We start from the raw sequence: 25,052 nt of genomic DNA on the forward strand, positions 1-25,052 counted from the left end.
TGTACACCACAAATCAATTAGTTGCACCTTAGCCTTCATGATAGACTATGTAAAGTTCCACACAAACTCAAATTTTTTTGAAGACGACACTCAAAAAGATTTTATAAAAATATCTAAAATAGGGACTTGAGAAAGGCAACTCCACTCCAAACTCCAATAATGTGGAATGCAAATGAATGAACATGCGCATTTAATAGATCCCATTGTTTGTTGCAAAAGATCGTTTGATTCATTGGGTTTTTACTCTACTTTATTTTATTTTTGTTTCAACACCCCTCACAAAAATAATGGCAAGATCTTCAATGAATGGAAACATTTGGGCGTTGTAGACTTTGCCTAAAAATTAAGATCCAATATTTTGTATTTTCCTTGGTGGATGATGAACATGTAAAGCCTAGAATGTAATGAGATTTTATATTTTGGGAGTTTTATATTTTAATTGGTGTGATAGTTTATTAATCAGACCCTTGTTCTTGTAATATATCCCTCTCTGATTGGGAAACTATAATACTTTAAAAATTTGTATATTGGTTTTATATTTTTATACATCTGCCCCACATGTTGTGGATAGGGTTCATCACCAGGGCTGTTAGGGACCGCAAACTGTACTCTCCCTCTAGTGGGGATTCAATCAGTGACAGAGATGGGCTGTTTGTTTGGCAGCACAAGTGAAAGGATTATAATGACAACAGGCACACCGAGAGGGGGGAAAAAAAATTGCGGGCCAAATAAAAAAGGGAAAGGCAGGAGAAAGTACCTTTAAAGGCAACGACGTGGCGCCCTAAGGAGCACCCACTTATCCCACACTGTTGCTCAGATCGACTGCCTTCTCTCGGTTTTTTGCCTTTCTTTGTATAGTTTTACTTTTTCTTTTTCTTTTAACTTTAATTTCGTACATGCTCGTATGTATCGTTTTCTGCATGTACGTATGTGAATGTATATTCTTTGTAACCATACTATTGTAAAGTGTGACTCAAGAATTTTTTTAACATATTTATATGTAAATGTTGGTTATTTTTATTTTTATTTTTATTGATTCTCACAACTACAACATGCCAAAAATAATAATGCAAGTATTATTACTGATGTTTTTTTTATTTCTCCTCAATTAAGCTTCTAACAACTTTTGAAAAGAACTCAATGCTTGTCAAGATTTAACCACAGCTCACTTAAAGTGATGATCGTAAAAAATGTAGAATTATTAGTTGCTACACATGAAACCAAAAGTGAAGAATCAAAGAAAGCCTTCTATTATTTATGTTAGTTTCATTTTGTGTAATAAGGTCCTCTAATACTTTGAATTTATTTTGATATTTGTTACAAATCATTTTGTGAAATATTTTAAAAGCACTTTCTCTAGATTTGCTGTGGAGATTTGCATGTGTTTATTTTTATTTTTATTCATAACCACAATACTTTGATTCTATTAATAAATCACCACTACTTGTTGCTTTTCCAATCCACAATTTAAACAATCCTTAAAAAACACAATCTAAAACACAACAACTAGTAAGCCAATCTTTCATCAAAATAATAATAAAATCAAATCAAATCAAAAATCAAAACATACTGTGGGATCAATATACTCAGATTTACACACAACGCTGTAACCCCAAAAAACAATTCCTAAACCCTAAAAAAGTATCGAAAACCCTGAAAAAACATTTTAAAAATTTGAAAAGTATCGGGAAGCCCTAAAAGTTTTTCAAAACCACAAGAGAATAGAATAAGAAAACGAGAAGCGGCGCTGGATTGTTTTCGCAGCGTCGTCGTCGCCGTTTCGAAGACTGTGAAGGCGACGAAAATTCTGCAACTGCGACCTTTGGTGGATTTCGTGTGTCGATGAAGCTTTCGCAGCTTCGGAGGCACAGAAGATGCGATGGGATATTCTATATGCGCGTGTCGGCACTAGGACGTCGGCCTCGAAGAATCCCCTCCCTAAGCCGGTCTCCTTTCTTACATGTGGTTTTGGAATCGATAGGCTTTTGTCATCCGCGATCTGTGCGTCTCGCAACGATTTGCACATTCTTGAGACCAGTCTACAGCGTCGCATCAATGCGGTTAGTGGGCGACAGCGCTGGTGTGATATGAGTAGGAATGTCCGCCCATGTGAGGCACAAGCTCCGGTTGTGTTTTGTGTCCTTTTGCGTTATTTTATTTTATTTTATTTGATACCTTTTTTTTTGCGGTAAGTTGCATCCGATTCTTTGACATGGGAGTGGTCATAACCACTGTGACCCGTTATCTAATGTTCATTCTGCTGTAAAACTACCTGCGACCGGAATTTTGTTTAGTGTAGGGGTGACTTGTTCTTTTCGTAGTAAATCTCACACTTCACGTTGTAACATTGTCGGACTATGCCACAATAGACTGCAGAAGGTCCCCTCACGTTAAGCGTTGTGTGAGAAAGACAAGTATGGTTTCAAAGTGGTTTTCGTTACTTGACAAGAGAGATTAATTCAAATAAGTGGGGAATTGCCCAAAAAAATAATAGAAGTTCGTGATCGTCCGAAATAGAAAGAATAGAAGTGATGTTTTCCCACTACGGAATGTGTGAGAATGGGTGCGAATGTCACCCTAGCTATCTTTTCTGGTCATGGAAGCATTTGGATACCCAATCCTGCACTACTGGTGTGGTCTCTTGGTTGGACCTCAGGCTAAAATGAACGATTGATAATCATCTGTGGTAGCCACATTACATTCACTTATTACTTTCATTGAAGTACTGCTGTTCTTTTCGCGGCAATTAGACATCTGCCACCACTCTGCAAATCTTTTCACCTCATACAAGTCTTTGCTGGCCGAATGATAATCACCCAATTAAGTGAGACCACAATAGCTGTATCATCAGGTCGCAAAACAATGTAGAAAAGGATCGTGATAGAATCGCGGTGGACCTGAGGTCCTGGAGCTTGACGATCACTGCACAATTTGATTTTAATAGTGACTACAATGAAATTAATGCCCGACATGGGTACGCTTCGTAGGACCTGATGTAGAAGAGGCACGTGATTGGAGTGGAAGATCATCGGAATCATTCCATTGCCATGCACAATAATGCCTTAAATATACGCCTAAACGTCATAAATATGTCGGAGCTTACGTTGCTGCGATGGTTTAGTCTCTCATGCATTCCGCCTATCTTCGTTTGAACTAGCAGTAAAAAGAACCGAAGAATTAAGGCGTAGGGAGGATGAACTTGCGGTCAAGGCTTAAAGCATGAAGTCAGAAATACTAGGATAAATTATTTTTAACTCACAATCCATATCACCGACCCAGGCTCCAAATCCAAATTCCAGAGCATGCCATTGACAGATTAATGAAGTACAAATAATTGCAGCAAAAGGTTAGCTAGAAGTTCGTTACAGTGGCAATACGATGAGCTGACAAGCAGCATAGATTGCGGAGCAGTTTTGCGACAAAGGGAGGGAGGCTGTGTGGAGGAGCAGTGCAGTTGTGGCATCAAAGTGTGTGGTGAAAGTGAGCCCATTTTCACAAGTCCTGCCCACCTTACGGATCATGTGTATTCTCCGAAAAAAGAAAAACATATGTACACCTTCTTCATTGTGTATATGCACTCTTGGTGCTGGCGAAGTGTTTCCTTCAGTCACCTTCAAGAGCGTTGGCACACCGCGACAAAAGACCGCATTATTTTCTTGACTGTTTAGTGCCCTGTGACAGCAGCTTGCAAAGCTCTTGACCGACATGCTGATGCTTTGCAATTAGCCCAGATTCTGAATTCGTATTATGTTCTTACAGTTTACAGCATAGTTTATCATTTGATTACTGAGATATGTCGGAAATCTCAAGAATAAAGTGTGGATTTTTGCGGATTTTTGCGGAATTTTTGTCAGTCAGTAGTCTAACCTGTGAACATCCTAGTAATTGGAATACGATCAGTGCAGACGAGAGGCACTGGTTTGACGAGGTCGGAATGCTTGACTGATGCAGTATCATCGCCACGTAGAAGCTGCAAGCCAGTAGAGCGACCAGTTTTGGATCAAGTTAATCAGAATTGTAAACTGTTTCGGGCAAAAATATGCATTGATCTGATCGACAGCAACTGCAGGACGTACTTGGAATCCTCCAACAAGTGACCATGCGGCTGATCGTTAGTGTGACTTTCGACCGTGGGTATGGGTTGTTGGCCATTGAGCACTCTGAATGCGCCAGGTTCAAGCTTGATCAAATATGGTAACAATTCAATGTTCAGTTGTAAATATAAATGAAGGAAGAAGATTATTTATGTCATTTTAAGACAGCTAACCATGCATGGACTTCTGTTTCTTCTATCAAAAGTGCAAAATTGTACGCGATGCTACTTTCTCCAGCCTGTACCATTTCAAGAATCTTTCCCGGTGTTTGTTTATAGCCAACAGCGTGATGAGTATCGGAGACATTACTGACCAGTTCATCAGCAACGTTGTCCTGATTTATCACGTGATATATTCAGACAAAAGGCTTTTAATATGCCCACCAGCGCTGTAGTGCTACAACAATAAGATTCTTACAAGTAACTTTGATTGGAAATGTTTATAACAATGAAACGAGCGCTTAATCGTGAGTTAGGAAGCTGAGACATTGTTTGATAATGCAGCATCGCTGAAAAGAAATGCTTAAATTAAGGTTGAGGTGGATTACAATGGTTAACAAGCCAAGAATCAAACTGAACCCAATTAACACCTCATTATATACAAACGCCATCTGGAGGCTCCAACACCGCCAATCTCCATATTGCTGGGGACGAGGATTTGCTCACTGCTGCAGTACTTGCAGACGGTGGATTCCCCGCTTGCAAATTGTCATCTGCGGCATCCTTTTCCATTGTCTCTAACGCTACCTTCTGATCATTTTGGTATGCGACTAATGACGATTGAACATGATGTGCAACAGAATAATGCCCTTGAAGAACGAGCACACTCAGCAACCTCCGTACTTCATCTAGCATCCGAGGACTTACTGCCATGCCTCTGATGTAGTCAACAAGACCTCCTTCCTCTCCAGCACTGCAAAAGAAGCCCCATTCAGCACTCTTCTCAACCTCGTTGAACCAAAACAGAAGAAATAATGTCGCAAGGAATGCGAAGTACAATAGAAACACCCACCTTTCAAAACATGTTAAATTTAGAAAAAACAGGAGTCAGATACCAGATAAAATGGCAATGATTTCATATGCCATCTGAAAAGAACTCATGAAAATAATAGCATGATACAATCAACCATGCACGAAAGCAGTGTACAAATATCACAATTATAGCATTTGTAATGCTTAGCAGTAGTCCTTGTAAAGTATCCCACCTGCCAGCTCGAATTCGGCCCCCTTTGACCTTTTTCTGGGATCGAACACTTTGCTTTCTTCCTCGCCCTGACCCTGTAGTGACACTGCTTGTAGCAGCCGTCCTGGAGAGTAAATGGTAGGCTCCAAGTATTAGTACACCAAACAATTGAGAGACTTCAATTTTGTACAAGAATGACAGAAGTAAATACTACCAGACTCGCCGCAAAATGTAAACCTCGTAATCGTGATCATGTACTTTTTGACTTCGTGAATGACTTGAAATAATCATAAACCTCCCGAGTAAAAATTTCAGGAACAAGAGAAAGGTATCAGTTTGTACCCATGGGAGTATGCACTCATACTACTAAGGTGGCTGCTTGCTTCTGAAATTGTATCATCATCCACCCATTCTCCATCTTCCTCTGCTTTCAACTTTGCTGCTAACGCCAGCCGCCGCTGCCTGACGGTCTGATAACGCAAAAGATACTTCCTCACCTTGTCAAGACCTTCTGTAAACTCTTCAATCAGGGCACTTGCACACTCCAAAGCGGCTGATTCAATGAGTGAGGATAAAAGATCTTCACGAGCATATAACGAAGATACTCTGACAGCTTCCATCCACTCCCTGGCCTCTAGCAATAATCTAACCCCAGAATCTACATCATGGATATACTCTAAGGCAACGCAAGCAGCTTCAGCTGGCATGCCCATAGCCTGCAGCTCTTCTCCCAAATCACTTGCAAGTGAGGTCCATTCCTCACGAGAAAGGTTCATCCGGCCTGCGATAGTCATCACTCCTCGCCATAAGCCACCAGCTCTATATGAACCCAGAGCCTTTTGAAGATTGTTACAAGAGCAGTAAGCAGCCGCAGCATCCTCAAACTTTTCTTGTTGCATTAGATGATCTCCCCATGCTTCCAAAACAGGAAGCCTATTTTTAGATTCTCTAAAAATATGTAATCCAAGTGGAAATAGCTCAGCATGATCCATCATCAACTGTAGGCATTCATTGAAGTTGGCTTCCCCTCCTTGAGCAAGGTTTTGCAGAGCGCTCTCATAATGACCCAACCTACAAATAAATCAGAACAATCTTCAAAATGGACGGGACCATGTACGTTAACTGGCAATCATCATGACTCATCCTGTGGTTCTACTGAAACAGATAGACTCTTGCACTTCTAAACAATGTACAGAAAGTAGGTAACGTAATAAGCTGCCATAAGCAAAACAGCTCTGGCAATTCTCCTTCGAATCGACATTCCAACAAATCAGCAGCGGAAGAGATCTACGATGCCCTACATCAATGTAGATATAGTAAATACATACCTTACGTCAATGCTGTATTGCATTAAGTGTGGTGGCATTTCCTCTAACTCTTTCAAAAGAGGAATGAATTCTTTTGGATCTCTTTGCGCATGAGAAGCAACCATTGCCGCCAGGTGCAAGTCGTACAATCCTAGAGCTTCTTTAAAGACAATATCTGCGTCTGATAGCCAAAGCAAATGCTTCAATGCAGCCTCAGCACTCAGTATGACCTTCCCCTTTTCTCCCGTCTCTTCGACTGCCTCCAGCTCTACAGCAACTTCTCCCTGCAGCTCTGCTTCACGCAAACTTTTGATTCGTTGCAAAGCTTCTTTCAATTCTGGTGGGCGGCTCTTAGCTAGCGTGGCCAGGATGCAAAGCTCTTTTCCAGGACTAACAGGAATCTCTTTTTCTACACCTAATCTCAAAGATTTCAGAACAGTCTGCACCTTGTTGGCTGTGAATTGAGACTTCATCAATTCAGTTGCAGCATCCGCAGGGCTTAGTGGTTCTGGGAAGGGAGGTAGTAAGTTTTTGTACGTGGTTTCGACGATGTTTTCCTCATTTAGAGCGTACACTAGTTCAGTGATGTGGTTTAACTTACCCACCTGCAAACCATAACAGAGAACCAGTAACAAATCAACACAAAAGAGCAAAGAAATATGAAACTTATAACTAAGTTGTGGTCGATGCTTATCACTGACACATCATCGTCAAAACTTGACATAATGACTTGATATGAGCAAAAAAATCAAAATAAAAATGAAAATGAAAAACTCACCTGTTTGACAAACTCAGAAGCTTTCACGCAAAAGTTTCGCCAACCTCCATAATCAACTAATACATTCAGATTAATATGATGCCTCCGAGTTAATCCCATAGCCTCACGAAAATCGCCTTTCTTCAAGGCTTCTGCGATTGCACCTAGCACAAGACCCCGTGGATATACTGTCTCCAAATTACCCCTTATGGTCTGCACTATCACAGCCACGTCATGACCTCCTAACGCTGTAACCAACCTCGCCCCTCGTTCCCACAGGGGACGCACTTTCAGATTCTCTTCTTGGAAACCAACCCCTTTTGGCTTCCTCCCATCTGAAATTTCAGGTTTCATGTTAACTTCCTGCTTAGACTGCACCTCCGAGAGGGACGAGAGGTCAGACAAACTGACAACATGCATTGAGTCTCTCTGCGTGGTGTACAAAAGATGAGATCGAGAATCAGCTGCTGTATGAACAACAAAGCTTGAGCAATCTCTGCAGAGAACACAGCGACCCAGAAGCTCCAAACTCCCCTTCTGATCGAGTCCAAGGAGAAGAGTTTCTCCATTCTCAGATTGCAGCACACTCGTCCATGGACAAGGCCTCGCAAACTTCCCAATCACAGTTTTACCGAACTGCGACGCCCCTTGTGATTCAGAATACAACAACATCGAGCCATCCCCTAGTTGGACAAAAGCGTCTCCGTTCTGATCCGACAGAGGAGCCTTGTTCTTGATGATACTAATCACCGCCTGTTTTACAGGTGTTTCCTGTACTCCCTGTATTTGAACACCGTCTGACATAATTGGACTAGGATTGTAGGCTACCATGTCAAGATCAACTTCGACGAGTATCTCCTTACTTCCTGGATAAGTTTGGAAAAACACCCCATTTTGAGTTCCTGAGAAGTTTCCGGAAATGCCAACCTTGTCAGACCCCGGTTGAACTGAGAGGGCGCCCAGTAGCGCCCCAGAACTTAACCACGTAAGGTGCCGGAGCTCGCTTATGCTCTGTTTCAAGTCGGAGAGAACAGAGATAGAATGCGCTGTGTGATTGATTCCATCAAGATCTAACCAATCATTGAGCTCAGGTAAAGTCACAACACTCAGCGTGCTATCCGAGAGCCGTGCAGCTATGAAACAGCAGCGTTCATGGTCTTGCAAAAATGCCACAACCTGTACCGGGGCCTGGAAAGTAATTGTAAAGAGTGACATAGGCGGAGGGATGAGGGCAAGAGAAAGGGGTGACACGAGTAAGCTAAGGCCATTAATAACCAGAGCAATGCTCGAGTCTAGAACTGCAGATTTCCATCCAAGTTTAAGAGTGCGGATGGTCCCACTGGCTGTCCAGCAGACTAGTGTCATTGGATCCTCAGGATCCCACAACACGTTCAGTTCATCTGTGCTTGGAAACCGTAGCTCCTGTTTCAAGTACCAGTGGAAATTGCTGCAGCTCCAGATCTGGACGCCAGTCCAATCTTTAGTAGTAATCACCATAGCCAGAAGCTCAGAATTGCTGTTCCACTTGAGATAATTTACATGCGTGTCCAGAGGACCTTCCAGCTGAAATTTGTCGCGCTTGAGACCGTTCTTCTCGAAAGACATTATGAGGGGTTGGCTTGTGCTGTTCGGTTGTATACACGCAGTGCCAATGCGAGCCCCTGAGGGACACCAAGACATCGCTGTTTGCAAATAGGGAATGCTCTCTCCAGATGCGTACAAGGCTCCGGTGTCTCTTTCCCAGATCTTCAACGGACTCGAATCAGTGGAGGCACCGCTCCCTGTCACAAGTGTGGCAAAATATTTGCCATCCCCTCGCCAGCTTAGCTGCACGCTACCCTACATGCAACCATGAAATTTAACACGGTACCTACGTTTAGCAAACAGGTGTTCCAGAAAGCTCGCGCGTTTCTTGCCATGACTACAGAGGAGACCAAAATCCAAAAGGACGTGCACGAAAAAAGAACGGATCAAAATGACAAAAACTTACTGAAGCAGCGAGGCCCTCGTCAAGAGTGACTTCATACAGAAGATCCCAGTCTTGAGTCATAACCAGGAGTTGACCAAACCCAGTAGCGAGAAGCAAGAGCTCACCATCCGGACTAGCTGCCATAGCCAGAAGTCCTCCCTTTAAGGAACCCACCTCTTGCACTTCTTGACCAGAATCACTAACCTCAACAACCTGCGTTCCGAAAAAGCTAGAATCTGAGCCAAACTCGAGATATGAACAAGTTGAATTTCAGGGACATGAATGGAAGAGTTGACATCAGGCCTAAAAATTGGCAACCTGGATTAATCTCGAAATTATCTGTTGTAAGAAAAATATGCTCCTTACTTACCTGTCCGCTGGAACGGCCAATAACAACGGATTCGACCTCCACCCTCCAGTCCATAGCTACCACAGGTCCACCCTCCTCGTCCAAGGTGACAATCCATTCAACCTGTTGGGAAATTACAGGAATAAAACTTAAGACAGATTCAGTAAAACTGAAGCATAAAAATCTTTAACCCTAAATAAGCTACCCTAACGTAAGGAACTACTACGAGGGATAGGAAGATAAAAATAAATAAATAAATAAATAAACGATTTCTCCAGATTCCAAGTAAAGTGGATTACTTTCGATTGTCACACGCGGAGACACAAGCATGATCTAGTTTCCAAAATTGAGATTGGATTGCGCAAATTGAAGTCAACCAACGAGCACGCACACCAATAGAACACATTGATCAACCCTTAAAGCTGCATTAACGGAGGTCACGTCTAGCGCCCGATCGACGTTCTACAGTTGCCTAACCCTTAGAATTGACATGACGATGCACAACCAGCCGGACACTTCATAGACCCCAGAATCAGGTGAAGAAATTGCCCGAAGTACGCGAATATTGTGAATCAACGGAGAGAAACGAGTACCTTGGAGGAAGAAAGAGAGTAGCATAAGAGTGCGGAAGATTGCGAAACGACAAAGAAGAGCCCATTGTCAACATCAACAGCCGCAGCTGCGATTTGCAGCTTGGAGTCATCGTCACCCTCCACCACCCCATGCACCTCATTGATCACCACCAAATTCCGCATCTTTTCTCCGATTTCGGCCCCCCGCCCCACAACTGAATAACCCCACCCAACTCCTCGCAGTCCACAATCACTAACACGTCCTCGCTACCGCTCCATCGCTCCACAACGTGACAAACACGCGAGAATCTGTAAAATCCTTGGGCCTAACCTAATTCGGACGCGCAGGCACGCCCCCTCCCCTCTAAACCTCTGTCAAAACCCTGCAAACTGAACTTAATAGGCAGGAAAAAGTTTATGTATCGTATTACTCTCCGTATTTCCCTATCGTATACTTTCCTTGTTTGCTGTTTTCTATGTATCTACGTTGAACTGGTGTTCATCCACTCGCCGTTGCCTGTAACTGGAAGTAGTTGCATTGGACCCCTGTCCATCCAGCACAGCCTGCCGACATGGCATGCAGTTCTTCCACCACCAACGACCGTATGCTTTTCAATTTTCCACCATGGTCCTAGCTCCAGCAGTCCATGGAGTGTTGTAACCCAACAGTTTAGTTCGGGAGCGTGAAAATGAATAAGGGTGTGGGGAAGAAGAGATGGGATAAAATCGTAGCTGCAGTCTTGGTTGTAGTGGAAAGGAGAAAGAAATATGATGGGAAGAGGTGATTCTAAGAATTTTGTGGGCTCAGGATTGTGCCTTGAGCTGGTGCAAGCCTAGCACTCGTGCAGTTTGCTATCTGCTACCTGCAGCTTCTCTTACCGTCTTGTCGTTTCGCCGTACCCTGGGCACCTTGAAGAGGAGTGCATGTCTGGGCGTGGGTTCGTTGAAGAGTAAGAGGATAATTGTTCATGTCGTCGCCACATAGCTGGTTCTAGGATCAGCCGAGCGGACTGACTTCGGTACAGACCGACAGTTACGAGAGGCGGCGCTGTTTCCACACTTGCAGCAGCAGCAGAAGCGCTCACCCTGGCCGACCCAGAGAGGCGCCGCCAGAAGCAGGCCTCGGAGACCGCATGCGATCACAAGACTGTGGCGCGCATCCACTCCAACACGTTCGCAACACATTGCATCCCCTTTTGGCCTTCCTAAACAGCATCGACGAGTTTGTCACCGCAACATCGAAGACCACCCTCGCGAGATTCCGGTTCCCGCTGGAATGCTGGAATCCAAGTCCTGTTGCCAGAGATCGGTGAGAGATGCAATGCCGCTCTCTCCTTTTCGAAATCACCTCGGGACTGTCGTCTGCGCTCAACTTTTAGAATGACCTTGGGAATGTCGTTCGTTCGTTCGATCGATCGCTTCCTTTTGAGAGGAACTAGAAATGGGTATTTATGTTGAACTGATGTTTATTTTGTTGCCAAATCCACCAACAATTGGGAGCATTAGACAGTTTGGATGGAGGAAACCTCTAGAAAAATCGCATGTGGACTATCTAGTGATTCAAAGGGTGATTGATGGTGCGAATTTGTATCCACCTGGTGTCAAGGAACATGTTTTTTTAAAGGATTCATGTGGATGTGGAATGAAAAATAATAATAATGTATAATAATTTTTAAAATAATGTATTTATTTACATATTCTTCTTTAACAAAGAAAACTACTATTCTATCGGAAGTGTTTCAACATGAGGTCCACCAGCAAACTAGCTAACTCGACAAATTCTGAGCAGAACCGGCATGGCGGTCCTCAAGTTCTCGTCAACGTCGTTTGAAGTCAGCCAACGATTCTCGTTGACAATATTGACAACGTGCACCTCCGTCAAACTAACGAACGAACGTATACGTTCGTCCACGTTTTGGTTCGGTAACGTCCAGTCCCGGTATCACTTGGTTTAGGGCAGCAGCCTCCTTTCTTCGTCTTCTTTTTCTGCTTCGTCATGTTTGTTACAATGCCAGCCATAATCCTGCCTCTCGTTCATACCTTTGTCATGGATTCGAATTCGGCATGTCTTCACTCACCAAGACAAACGAGAGTTCGTAAGAAACCGTCCAGGCTGCAATTTTTTATGTCTTCTTAAGCAAGCGTCGTTGATTTGGAACAGGACGTTTTGTGCAGCAAACTGTGATCGCAAATCGCAGCCATGATGTTCGTAATTATAATCGGGTGTAGGCTTCGTTGCTTGCTCAGCGTTGGATAGGATAGGCGTTGAAATGCTTGTCGAAGGTGTTGCATCGCTTGTGAGAATGCGATATCTATCTTATTTGATGTGTTCCCTGTTTTTTTGTGTTTGTTAGGAAGTGTCATTTGGTGTCTCAGTAAATTACAAAATGTTTATTCGCAAGGGTGTAATACCGTTCGGTTTTTTACAGAGGGCAGAACGATCAGTAATTACGTTGCGTGTGATTATTAGTGCTGTTAATGTCTCGGCCAACGTCAGGTGAGCTCTCCATGGGATCATATTGAATCGTATGCGTATGGTTCTGATTGTTGATTTTGGTAGGGGTTAGAGCTTTTTCTGACCAGGTGAAGCGCAGATTCTGAATCTTCCATTTGATTCTGCTGGGAATGCTGGCAGCATAGATTCGAGACTTAACGATATTGGAGGGGGCTTTAGAGATCACATGTCGATGAACTCTCAGAGCGTCCGATTCAATTACTCATGGTTTTCTGGCACTGTTACAAATTCTTCTACTCCTCTTGAGGAAAATGGCGCAAAAGGCTGCAGAAGTGGCTTTTGAAAACATCAACATTAAAGAATACCACAAAGCGTCAGCACTATTGGAGCTCCTATACTGCAATAAGAAGAATCATATCTGAAAGCATTCCGATGTCGACATCACTTGTCCTCTTTTACATGCTTCAAATTGAATCAAAATCTCTCTGAATAGTATATCGATGGCTGGAAATACTCTGGATGTGGTGACATCAGCATGGATCAATGTTGTTACTTCAATTGTAATCTTGCTTGCATTTGCTGTTTTGAAGAATCAGCCTATGAACGCTCGTGTGTACTTTCCAAAGTGGTTTTTAGAGCTTCATAAACGAAGCGCTGGTTCAGCAGGAGGGTTCGATCCCGCTAGTCGCACCACCAATCCTATTGGTAGATTTTTGAATTTGAACGTTAAGAGCTACGCTCATGTCATGGATTGGATATGGACGACCCTCCGCATGCCAGAGATGGAACTAATAGAGCATGCTGGCCTGGATTCTGCCGTTCTTCTGCGAGTGTTTCTTTTAGGGTACAACTACTGTCTCCTTTCCAAATTCGTCTTTAAAAAAGAGTTTGCCGTAAGGCGGTCACCTCAAATGCCTACATTACGCCTACACACAGGTGCAAGCATTGGCCTGTTACTTTGGACAGGTTTAAGTCATGAGAACCTAAGTGATGTAGTTACAGTAGTGATTCTGGCTTCAATTGCGTAACAATAAGCTTTCACATTTAACAGAAGGATAATTTGTATTCGAAGTAAATGAACAGAATGTTGCCTCTTTTGGCCAAGGTTCGCCATGGGTTCGTGCAGGTTGAAGATGTTTGCGCCGATGTTGGTGTGGGGTTGCTTCGTGTTGATTCCTATCAACAAAACAGATAATGAGCTCATGTCCTATCAGAAATCCAATCCCAACTTCGCCTACAGTACTGTCGACATGATGTCCATCGCAAATGTCCACGACAAATCAAAACGGTACGTATTTGAAATGTGGTTGAATGTTGTGTTCTCATCATCACTTTGGAAATTTGTGGCATCCGAGCTTCAGATGAAAGCCCATATTCACAATCTCGTGGTAGAATTCATTGAAGGCCATCGGAAAAATGATAAATCGTTCCCACGCAGGGCAGGCTTTGGGCTCACTTATTAGCAGCCTATATGTACACTGCTTGGACGTGCTTGATGCTCTTCAAAGAATATGAACAAGTCGAAAGTTTACGATTCAAGTTTCTTGCTGCTCAGAAACGGCGTCCTGATCAATTCACAGTAAACTCTCTTCAGTAATGTCAATATCCTGAATGCGCTAGTCATCATTCACTTTTGTTGGTTCAATTTCTACTGTTTCTGGATCTTGGCCAGTCCGTAAAATGTTATGCTCTTCAAAACCCAATCTTCTGTAAGACAATGGTTGGCAACATGCACAAGACTTCGTGTTCTTGATTTTTGAAGAACTTGTTTTGATGAGCTGCGCACATTATGCAGATTTTGGTGAGGCAAGTTCCTAGAGTGGGACAGATCAAAGTCAGTCAACAGATCGAGAACTTCTTCAAGGAAAATCACTCAGAACATTATATCACCCACCAGGTCCTCCTTACATCACATCTTGGAGTTGGAAGTCTTTTACAATTAAAGTCTTTCCTGATTAAAGAGCAGCATACATTTTTCGTTGCCGTTAGTACCAATGCAAGGTGATCTCCTTAAATTATTAGCATGATGTCTGTCAATATTAGGCCTTTGCAGGTTGTTTACGATGCAAATTACTTATCTTTACTAGTAGAAGATAAGGAAAAATGTTTGGACACGATTGAGTATCTTCAGAAGCAGCAGGGCGGCAGTCAAAGTTCCCAGTGTCCAACTACTCGGGTAACATCTTCTACAATTTTGCCGGTCGAAATCTTTGATTTTCTTGGTATTTTACTCGTGATTAAATGAATAATGTGATATTAGCCTATCAAAATAAACAGCTTCTACGACAATTGCCCATGTTCTCCAAAGCAAAATAATTCTGACAAAAATCTATGAATGCTGTGACCCAGAAAGGATTTCTTCGGATAGTTGGAGAGAAAGTAAATTCAATTGACTTCTACACTTCTAAATATAATCGGCTTATTGAAGAGGTTCCACACTCTTGCTCCCTGATATCACTTGTGGCATACTATTTTTGTGCAAGAAATTTATTTCATAGTGTCGGCTCTAGGTGCTTCCAACATATATGTGCCTGTTTTCGAATCTTACACTACTGCACCAAATATTTGAGTAAAGATAAGTATACAATGCACAAGACGGTATAAAGTGCTTTTTGTTATACAATACGCTTTGGCAGATAAAGACAGTGCAATGCCACATTTTATCAAGTGAGAAGTTTGTCATGAAGGCGGGTTTCGTGTCGTTCAACTCACGATGGGGTGCTGCAGTGTGTGCTCAAACGCAACAAAGCAAGGATTCAACTTGCTGGTTGACGGATTGGGCTCCAGAAGCACGGGATGTCTGTTGGGATAATTTATCCATACCATACATGGCGCTTAACTCACGACGTCTACTCGTTGGATTTCTTATATTCTTCATAGCGTTCTTTTTCATGATCCCAATTACATTCGTTCAATCACTGGCGAATTTGGATGCCTTGGACAAGAACTTTCACTTTCTGAAGCCTCTCATCGACCAGTAATCTACTCACTCTTTCATGTTTTCTGGACAAGAAATGTAAATCGGAAGCGTGTATTAAGATTATGAATATCATATAGTTGCCTCTCTGCCTCATCCTGCAAGTCATAAATGGTTATGCTCAGAACGTAGTATTAACTCAATGCTGTCATTCTCACAGGAGTTTTATAAGGTCTGTTCTCCAAGGCTTTTTACCAGGCCTCTCACTGAATCTGTCGCTTCATTTTCTTCCCCAATTGATGATGTTTCTCTCTAAATTTGAAGGCCGCGTTTCATATTCTAAGATTATGAGGAGTGCTGCTACAAAGTACTTCATTGTCATGGTCGTCAACGTTTTTTTCGGCAATGTTATTGTGGGTTCTGTATTTGTGCAGCTGAAGCAGTACATAAACTCTCCAATAAGGTGCAGAATCTTTGCAGTCTCCTTGATGAGTTGTTCTTTGTACAGTGAACAGATCTACTTCTAGATAAAATTATGCAATTTGCTTTACCCTTCACTATTCATGTGAAGATATAGCACATGGTGATTGCAGAGTAACACGCTCACACTGATCGGAGTATTTTACAGTTTCTTTTTCCAGGGTCCCGAAGGCATTTGGAAGTTCCATACCAATGAAGTCGACATTTTTCATTACTTACATCATGGTGGACGGTTGGTCGACTGTTGCAGCTGAAGCACTGCGACTTGGGGCATTTATGTGGTATCATCTGCAGAATATGGTGATAGTAAAAACAGAGAGGGACAGAAATAATGCTATGGCATTTTCAACACTTCAATACAATGCAGTCCTTCCGAAATTGGGACTTTACTTTCTCCTTGGCCTCGTATATTCGGTCATTTCACCTCTCATCCTGCCGTTTATTATTGTGTTCTATGCCTTCGGATACATCATATATCGGAACCAGGTACCTCGTATTTTCTAGGGTGCAAATTGAACGCGAATGCTGAGTTCTTGCCTTCTTCAAGATCTGTTTTTACTATTTTTAGGATGTTGCATTGATGCTGAAGCTGTCACATGTACTAGACTTCGAATGTTTTTTATTTTATTTATTTTATTTTTAATAATTTGCACATTTCATTTGGAGAAATTTTCATTATTAGGTGTTGAAAATTACACAAAGTTCATCAGAACCTGATTTAATAGACAAAATTACTTTTGCCTTCTGTTTGAGGACCATTACAGGAGAATTCTAACAATGGATGTTCTCTTCACTGAATTTTCTACTCTATTTAACATGTTCTATGTATGTTTCGCTGTCAAAGGTTTCATAGAATATCCAGTGTTTTTCACTACTTGCAACTGTTGAGGAACTAATCTGTACTCTACTACTCTGCGTTCGAACCAACTAAGTCCAGCTTCCTTATCGCCGCAGGTGATAAACGTTTACGTGCCAAAATTTGAAAGCTCTGCTGCATTTTGGCCGCTCGCACACCGATTCATAATCGTGGCTCTTCTGATAACCCATATCACTCTGATAGGTCTTTTCTCAATCAAAAGATCTGCAGCGTCTACACCTCTCTTGCTACCCTTGCCTGTACTGACTTTATTCTTTCATTGGTACTGCACGGATAGATATGGACCTGCATTCGACCAATACCCACTTCAGGTGCATTCTACAGTTACATTTTAAATTCTTCTTGATAGGTTTACTTTCAAGGCATTACAGTATTCTGATATGTGTCTGCTCAAAGTTTGTCCTGTTACACTTAATTTAGGTACTTATGTGATGACTTAAGCCATTTTCTGCTCACGATGCGAAGGTTCTAAAACTCTGCCATTTGATATTGGTCAGGAAGCACGAGCCAAGGATAATTTAGAAAGGACTTTAGAACCTAACCTGGATGTGAGAAGCTTTCTTGAAAGAGCATATTTGCATCCTGCAATAAAAGCAGCCTTGGCTGAGGACACTGTAGCCTTGGATGCAAGCGGAATCTACAATCTACTCGGCAATAGAATTACCGAAGCATCGTCAAGGCCTGCACAGAGCTCCCAGAGGTCCAATGTTGATAACAAGCAGTACGAGCAGACCTGCATTGTCAGCATTGATTCACAATCTACTTCTACGATGTGAAGTTCCTCGATAGAAAATCTCAAATCACTGCACCTGGTAAATTAGAGTGCTTCCGAAGACGAGATTGAATGTGCTCACTACTTGTTCACAGCTGGGTTCTGCAAGGTACGTTTCTAGTTGTAGTTGTGCACCTAGACTCGAGTGGTATTCAACCATTAATCTAGCAGAATATTTTCACGAGCTGGGCAAGGTACATGTGGTGTGCAAATTCTTGCCCAGCAATGCATGCTTTCACTGCAGGCGGAACTTGAGCCAAACTGGAATCTAACTTGGCTTACAACTTCGAAAGAAATTGTAACCAACTTAATGCATCGCTGAGGGTACTTACAGTCCTGTGACTTAGATTTGCAACTTGATTTCGAATTGTGGGTATCTTACAGTCATGCCCTCTGGTGTTTGAAGGCCAGTTGACTTAAGCATCTCTCTGATGATTCGGGCAGAGGACATGTAATCTTAATCGTCAGTGGCGCTCGCTCTTCCTTCAGAGGCAACTTCAAAACCATTCGATTATTAATCAAATTAATATCTTGGTTAGGTGAGCCTTAAGGCAACAACGTGATCGAAATCCTAAGGGAGAATCCAGAAATTAACATAAGGTCCAAGTATACATTGCAACTTCACTCCAAAAAAGTTGGCTTGTATATAATTTATTATTTGACACTTGCTAAGTAATCAATTGTTAGTTGTCCATGCTTCTTGTTTCTCCCACTTATTTAAATAGCAATTCCACTTATCTTTTCAATATTTGAGAAAAATCAGAATTCATTCATCATTGTTGGTTTCTTTTTACACCTTTTCACATTTGGACAATAAGTTATATGTACAAAGTTTTTTGCTTGATTGATGAGATATTTTGTATCATGTATTATGTTTTAGTATATTGGTAATATTGTGTGAAGACATTGTTTGTGAAGATGTATAATATCAACAATATTAAAGTAAGAAAATAGAAATAATAATAGAATAAATTACTTTGTGGAAGATATTATTTTAGATATATTGTTAATAACCAAAGAGTTGGTTTTTAGTATGTGATACAACCAAAAGACAAGATAGATGAATGGATAAAAGATTTTAGGAATATACAAGATATGCTCAAGGTATATTGTCATAGTAGATAAGATATTTATGGATAGTCTCAATAGAATCTTAAATGGATGTATTCATCAAAGTGTAGAAGTTATCTATTAGAGCAACAATTACCATTGTTGAGGTAGACCGAATTTGCCTCAAGAAAGCGCTGAGCTTCTGGCTGCCACTAAATGTTCAATCAAATCTAAGATATAAAAGCACCAAGTTTATATATATAATATTTTCCCTTTTAGGAAAATTATATCAATACATATGCCCAAGTATAAAAAAAAACACCCAAATGTAAGATAAAGTATCTTAAAACCTTATATATACTTGTCAAAAATATTTCTTGAGCTTCAACACCTTATATCTCACGATCGGATAGTCCAAACAATCTAAAATTTTACATGAAGTACTCATATACTTTCAAAGACTACCATAAAAAAATTCAACTACAAATTCATTACGGATCTTGAGATATCACCAAAATCCTAACAGTAGCTTTAAATCCTAGTTTTTACTCTCGCATGCTATTTTCTTCATATTACACAAATTAAAAACTAAAATACCACAAAATTTATATGTATAGCTTCTTGATACAATAATCTACGTTCTTTAAAGGATTTGAGCCCAAAATTCATTCAAAAAGTCAAGATATGGCTCCAACCATTACTATGAACAAAATCACTTACTTATTGCCTTTGATTTGGATGCACTGACTTCAACCCTCTATAACTTCTTCATCCAAACTCCAAAGTTATCAAATAGTATATGAAAAGTGTAGTTGAAAAAGTTCTCTCTTCAACTCTAGTTGTCGATCTTTCATTTCTTTCCATACGCATATGTTATGCTTCAAAGAATGATAGTAGGTACAATTTTCATATCTTAACTTTGAATACCTATATCTTCTTCATAAAAACTCAAAATCACTTAAAATCTTCATCCAAATTATATCCAAAATCCTAAACTTGCTGACCTTAGTCTCCAAAGCTCGAATTACCTCAGAAGAAAAATCCTAATCTTTAATAAGGCCTCCGGCAACCTCCTTGAAGTCCATTGGGCATGGCTTTCGATCAATAGGAATAAAGATCCCCATTCCTTGCCTTCATCCAATTATGCATTGCTTTCATCTCTTCCAATAAGCCTCCTACTAGTTAAAATTTTTATATTTAGGCTCTAATCTTCTCTCATAATTAGGAGGTGAAAGGATATTACAATATTTATAATTAGGAGGTGAAAGGATATTACAATATTTATAATTAGGAGGTGAAAGGGTATTATTATAGTGGGATCTATTGGAGAAATTATAGTATGGGAGATATGGCAAAGCAATCTCATATCGAGGCTCAAATACAATACCTCTTAGGCCAGATAGCTACTTTGCAATGGCAAATAGAAGCCTCGAGGATAAGAGAGTTGATATCTACTATGTTGAAATTGAATAAGCCTAGTACAGACTCTTGAAATTCAAGACAAGAAGATGTATATTAGTGGCTCTTTAATATATGACAATACCTCCAACTATCTGGGGCAAATATTATTGAAGGAATTATATAAAGCTAACTATTTGAGAGATGCAACAGCTATTTACTAGTGACATCAAGTTCAAAGTTATGGAGCTCAAGGTGGATTTTGTGACTGAAAGGAATTTAAGAGTGAGTTTAGGAATCAATTTTGGCCTATCAATATGGAAAAGATAACATACAATCAATTAGCAAATCTTACACAAGCTAGGTCAATACAAGACTATATCTCCCGATTCAAGTTCTTATATTTTCAAATTAGCAATGTTTCAAAGGCAGAGATGATGGATTGATTTCTATGAGGTTTGAAACCTCGAATCCAACGAGAAGTAGAACTAAAGAATCCACAAATATTTGAAGAGGCAATTTGGATTGTAGAGAGGGTCAATACTACAGACTTCAAAAAACAAGGAGCACGACCTATATCACGAAGTCCTATGCCACTATCTAATATTACAACACAATAATCAACACAAATAGAGATTGATGCCTTACAAGGATCATTGATACTACAAAGATGATAAATATTAGTATAAAAAGGATTATATTTCTATTATTAGGAGCTAGGCTATAAAATTGGAAGTTATTCAAAATATCAAACTGTAAATATTGGTAAGACAAAACAAGTTCATAGTCTCAAAATTCACCAAGCCAATAATGAGTCAGAGAAGAAAAATAAAGCTCCCCAATAAAGGCACCAAAGACTACTACCAAGTAATACGGAATAATTACTATCTTTCAGAGGCAAATGGCATAGCCTCAAAAAACTATAAAAAGAGTCGACTGGAGCATTTAATGGGATATTAAGAGGGCAATCATAGTGAGTGCTTGTAGATTATGGCTCTACAAAAAAATTACATCTCAATTGAAATTGTCGGCCGATTTCAAATTAAAATCAAGGAAAGAAGTATATATATCTTGCAAATGACTAATAAAACATATTGAATGAAATGCGTGAAGAAGAAACATTGAGATTGCCAAACACCTACATCTTAAGAAAGAGATTCAAGGTGATAAAGCTAAGGTATGATGTTATCTTTGATTTGTTATGGCTAGAGATGAGAAATAAGCAAGTTGATTGGATAATAAAGTCAATTTCTTTTAAAAATAGAGGATTCAAAGTGACTCTTTGTACCTCCACATTAAGTGAAAAAGAAAGAAAATTTACAACCAAAGATTTACTTACAGAGACAACCCTCATGAAGAAGCAATTGTAGTATGAGCAACCAATATATTTGGTGGTTCCAAACCTTACGTCAGTGGTAGGAAAGATAGCCAAAGGAGTAAAATAGGTAGGACAATTCATACAAGAATATCAGGATGTCTTTTCAATCAATCTATCTAGTGGCATATCTCTTGATCGAGGTGCCTCTTTTCAAATAGAACTATTGCTTGGAGCCAAAGTAATAAGTCGACCGATTTATCTCCTATCACCAAAAGAACTTGAAGAGCTATGAAAGACATTAGATAAAATCATCATTCAAGAAAGTACATCACCATGGGAAGCACCTGTACTCTTTGCACACAAAAAAGATGGTAGACTTTGCATTTGCATCAACTATTAAGGCCTCAATAAATAAACTGTTAAAAATGCATATCCACTTCCATGCATGGATGATCTTTTTGACCAACTTTGAGATGTGACCTTCTTTAGTAAATTGGATCTTTGGAATATCTATTGATAAGCACCTATTGCAAAAAAAGATGTAGAAAACATGGCATTTTGTATATGCTATGGATGTTTTGAATGGCTGATTTTATCCTTTGGCCTTATTAATGCTCCAACCTCTTTTATAGATTAAATAAATAGATTTTTTTAAGACCTTTCAAATAAGTACATAGTCATCTTTATTGATGATATCTTTGTATATAGTAAAACCCCTGAAGAGCATAAGCAACACCTATGAGAAGTATTGTGTTGGCTATAAGATAATCGCTTCTATTGCAAGCAATTAAAATGTAAACTTTAAAAATCAAAAGTCACCTTTTTGGGGCATGTGGTGTCTTTTGAAGGCATGCATATAGAATAAGATAAGATAAAAGCAGTGGAAGATTGGCCAACAATCAATGATGCTTACGAAATTTACTCATTTTAAGGCCTTACTAAATATTATTGTCATTTTGTTCAACGATTTGCCCTCATTGTTGGATCATTGATAAACTTATTGGAAGAGAGTGCCCTATTTGAATGGAAATTGGAGCACCAAAATACCTTTGATAAGTTGAAAGAGGCACACATTAATGCTCCAATATCGCAATCCTATGAATCCAACCTTCCTTATATGCTTGACATTGATACTTATGACTTTGCTATTGGAGTGGTCCTTCAACAAGACTTTGGTAGGGGCCTTCAATTTGTGGCATATGAATTACACAAGCTCAAAAGAGCAGAGCGTAATGACTCTGCATGTGATCGAGAGCAATTGACAATTATACATGCCAAAAAGATGTGGTGACATTATCTATTGAAAAAATCAGTGGTTATTCGAACTGACCATCGATCCTTGCTACATGATTTGCATCTAGAAAATATGAAGATGTAGCATCATCATTAAAAAGAATAATTGTTGTTTTTTGATATCCAGCTTGAGTATAAGTAAGGGCAACAACATATTGTACTAGAGAATTTATTATGGAGACCAGACTTCAAAGACAAATCAAAAGAAAAGACAAAAGTTGCTACCATTAATAATATCCTTTCAAATCTAACTAAAGAGGTAGAATAGAAAGAAGCTATGTAATAGGATGCTTACTTTAAGATGGTTAGCAATCGACTAAAGGTGGGCAATACACAATATTAAGATTACACTTTTAGTAATGGCTTGCTCTATTTCAAAAAGTAAATTTATGTACCCAAAAATGCTAAACTTTAAATGCCCATACTTCAAGAGGATATGATATCCCAATATCTAGACATCTAAGACAAGAGAAGACTCTAGAATGGATCTCAAGGACATGATTTTGGATAAGATTGGATTGTGATATTTGAGCCTTTGTATACTCTTACAAGTCATGTTAACGTAACAAAACATGCAATACAGTGTCTCTTAACTATTGCAGGCAAATCTGCTACCTATGACATATTGAGAGTAGGTGACTATGGATCTCATTACGTATTAGTTGCAGATGCCTCATAATCATATTGTGGTTGTTGTCTTTCTAAATCGACTCTAGAAGCAACTCCACTTGGCCACAATGCATTTGGATATTAATGTCTCAATGCTTGTAGGAGTTTTCTTTGATACCATATTTTTTCACCATGGATTATCTTATGTCCTCATTTCAAATTGAGATCCACACTTCACAAGAAGTTTTTTGCAAGCCTTGTTCTAAATGTTAAGCACACAATGTCGTAATACATAAAGTCTTGCTTGAGAATGCTTCAGACATCTCGTTGTGGAAGGTAGAATAGAAATTACAACAACAAAATCCTAACCATAATAGAATACTAACTAAACTCTAATTAGACCATAATAATGCTAAACAAGATTAAAAAAAAAAACTCAAAGAAATTTCAAACAAATAATAAAAATTCTTAAAGAAATATTAGAATGATCACAAATATCACTCAAATACATCTAAATTCAATATTAATTTAATTCTAGTTAAAATCATATTGAATTTCATTCAAACTTTTGGCCAAAATTAATTAAATCTTAAATCCTAATAAAATCCTAAATCCTAATAAAATCCTAAATCCTAAATCAAATCTTAAATCCTAAACCAAATCCTAAATAAATCTTAAATCAAATTCCAACTAAATCCTAAACCAAACCCTAACCAAATCCTAAACTTAAACCAAATCCTAAACCAAACCCTAACCAAATCCTAAACTTAAATCAAATCCTAAACTAAACCCTAACCAAATCCTAACCAAATCCTAAATCAAATCCTAAATCCTACATTAAACCCTAACTAAATCCTAACCAAACCCTAATCCAAATCCTAAATCCTAAATCAAATCCTAACCAAATTTTAAATCCTAAATCAAATCCTAACCAAATCCTAAATCAAACCCTAATCAAATCCTAAATCCTAAATCAAATCCTAATCCAAATCCTAAATCCTAAATCAAATCCTAACCAAATCCTAAACCAAATCCTAATCAAATCCTAAATCCTAAATCAAATCCTAAATCCTAAATCAAATCCTAATCTAAATCCTAAATCCTAAATCAAATCCTAACCAAATCCTAACCAAATCCTAAACCTTAAATCAAACCCTAATCAAACCCTAAACCAAACCCTAAATCCTAAACCTAAATCAAATCCTAATCCTAAACCAAATCCTAATCAAATCCTCAATCAAATCCTAAACTCTAAATCAAACGCTAACAAAATCCTAATCCTAAATTAAATCCTAACCAAACTCTAAATCCTAAACCAATCCCTAATCAAATCCTAGTAATTCCTATAACAGATTTAAACCTCAATAATCAATGAATAAACTGTTGATCTTAACTCAAATTTGGCATACTTCTTAAAAAATAAGTTAAAAACAAGCACAAAAAATTTGAAAGGGATCAAAATTACCAAATTGACGATAATCTCAAAAATGTGCTCAATTATTGGCTGGCCTCCTTCTCCAACCTTGATGCCAATCTTCCAGAGCCAATATCTCTCCTTTTCACCATTCGATTGATTTCAAATTTTTCATATATATAGTAATTCTAATAAATTTTATTCCAATCCAACTTTTAAATTACAAGAAATCTTAAAAA

At 39.4% G+C, this 25,052-nt stretch overlaps 2 protein-coding genes across 7 annotated transcripts; one reads left to right on the plus strand and one right to left on the minus strand.

Moving 5' to 3' along the window:
• Positions 1-4,581: 4,581 nt before the first annotated feature.
• On the minus strand, positions 4,582-10,617 carry LOC112285335 (elongator complex protein 1). The gene is made up of 8 exons (XM_024526049.3): positions 10,252-10,617; positions 9,680-9,781; positions 9,331-9,522; positions 7,362-9,179; positions 6,605-7,188; positions 5,619-6,347; positions 5,299-5,400; positions 4,582-5,006 (listed from the first exon to the last, which is right to left on the minus strand). The coding sequence occupies exons 1-8, from the start codon at positions 10,411-10,413 to the stop codon at positions 4,688-4,690; spliced, it is 4,008 nt and encodes a 1,335-aa protein (XP_024381817.1). The 5' UTR covers positions 10,414-10,617; the 3' UTR covers positions 4,582-4,687.
• A 1,574-nt stretch (positions 10,618-12,191) lies between these two features.
• LOC112285336 (hyperosmolality-gated Ca2+ permeable channel 1.5) lies at positions 12,192-18,475 on the plus strand. Of its 6 annotated transcripts, XR_012218035.2 has the most exons (14): positions 12,192-12,326; positions 12,660-12,727; positions 12,866-13,529; positions 13,791-13,973; positions 14,129-14,264; positions 14,481-14,582; positions 14,739-14,861; positions 15,035-15,115; positions 15,322-15,662; positions 15,823-16,065; positions 16,244-16,568; positions 17,037-17,270; positions 17,457-17,840; positions 18,116-18,475. XR_012218035.2 is itself a non-coding variant. In XM_090252320.1 (13 exons), exons 3-13 carry the CDS (start codon positions 13,186-13,188, stop codon positions 17,733-17,735), a joined length of 2,391 nt encoding a protein of 796 aa, XP_090108446.1. In that variant the 5' UTR covers positions 12,192-12,326; positions 12,660-12,727; positions 12,866-13,185; the 3' UTR covers positions 17,736-18,046. The 6 variants fall into 6 exon arrangements, 5 of the variants coding, with proteins under 5 accessions (XP_090108446.1, XP_024381824.1, XP_073391827.1 ...); XM_090252320.1 differs by lacking the exon at positions 18,116-18,475 and having other exon boundaries at positions 17,457-18,046; XM_024526056.3 differs by lacking the exon at positions 18,116-18,475 and having other exon boundaries at positions 13,812-13,973; positions 17,457-18,046.
• Positions 18,476-25,052: the final 6,577 nt, after the last annotated feature.

This window comes from Physcomitrium patens, chromosome 8, assembly GCF_059467195.1.
Source record: "Physcomitrium patens ecotype Gransden chromosome 8, ASM5946719v1, whole genome shotgun sequence".
Classification (NCBI taxonomy): Eukaryota; Viridiplantae; Streptophyta; class Bryopsida; order Funariales; family Funariaceae; genus Physcomitrium; species Physcomitrium patens.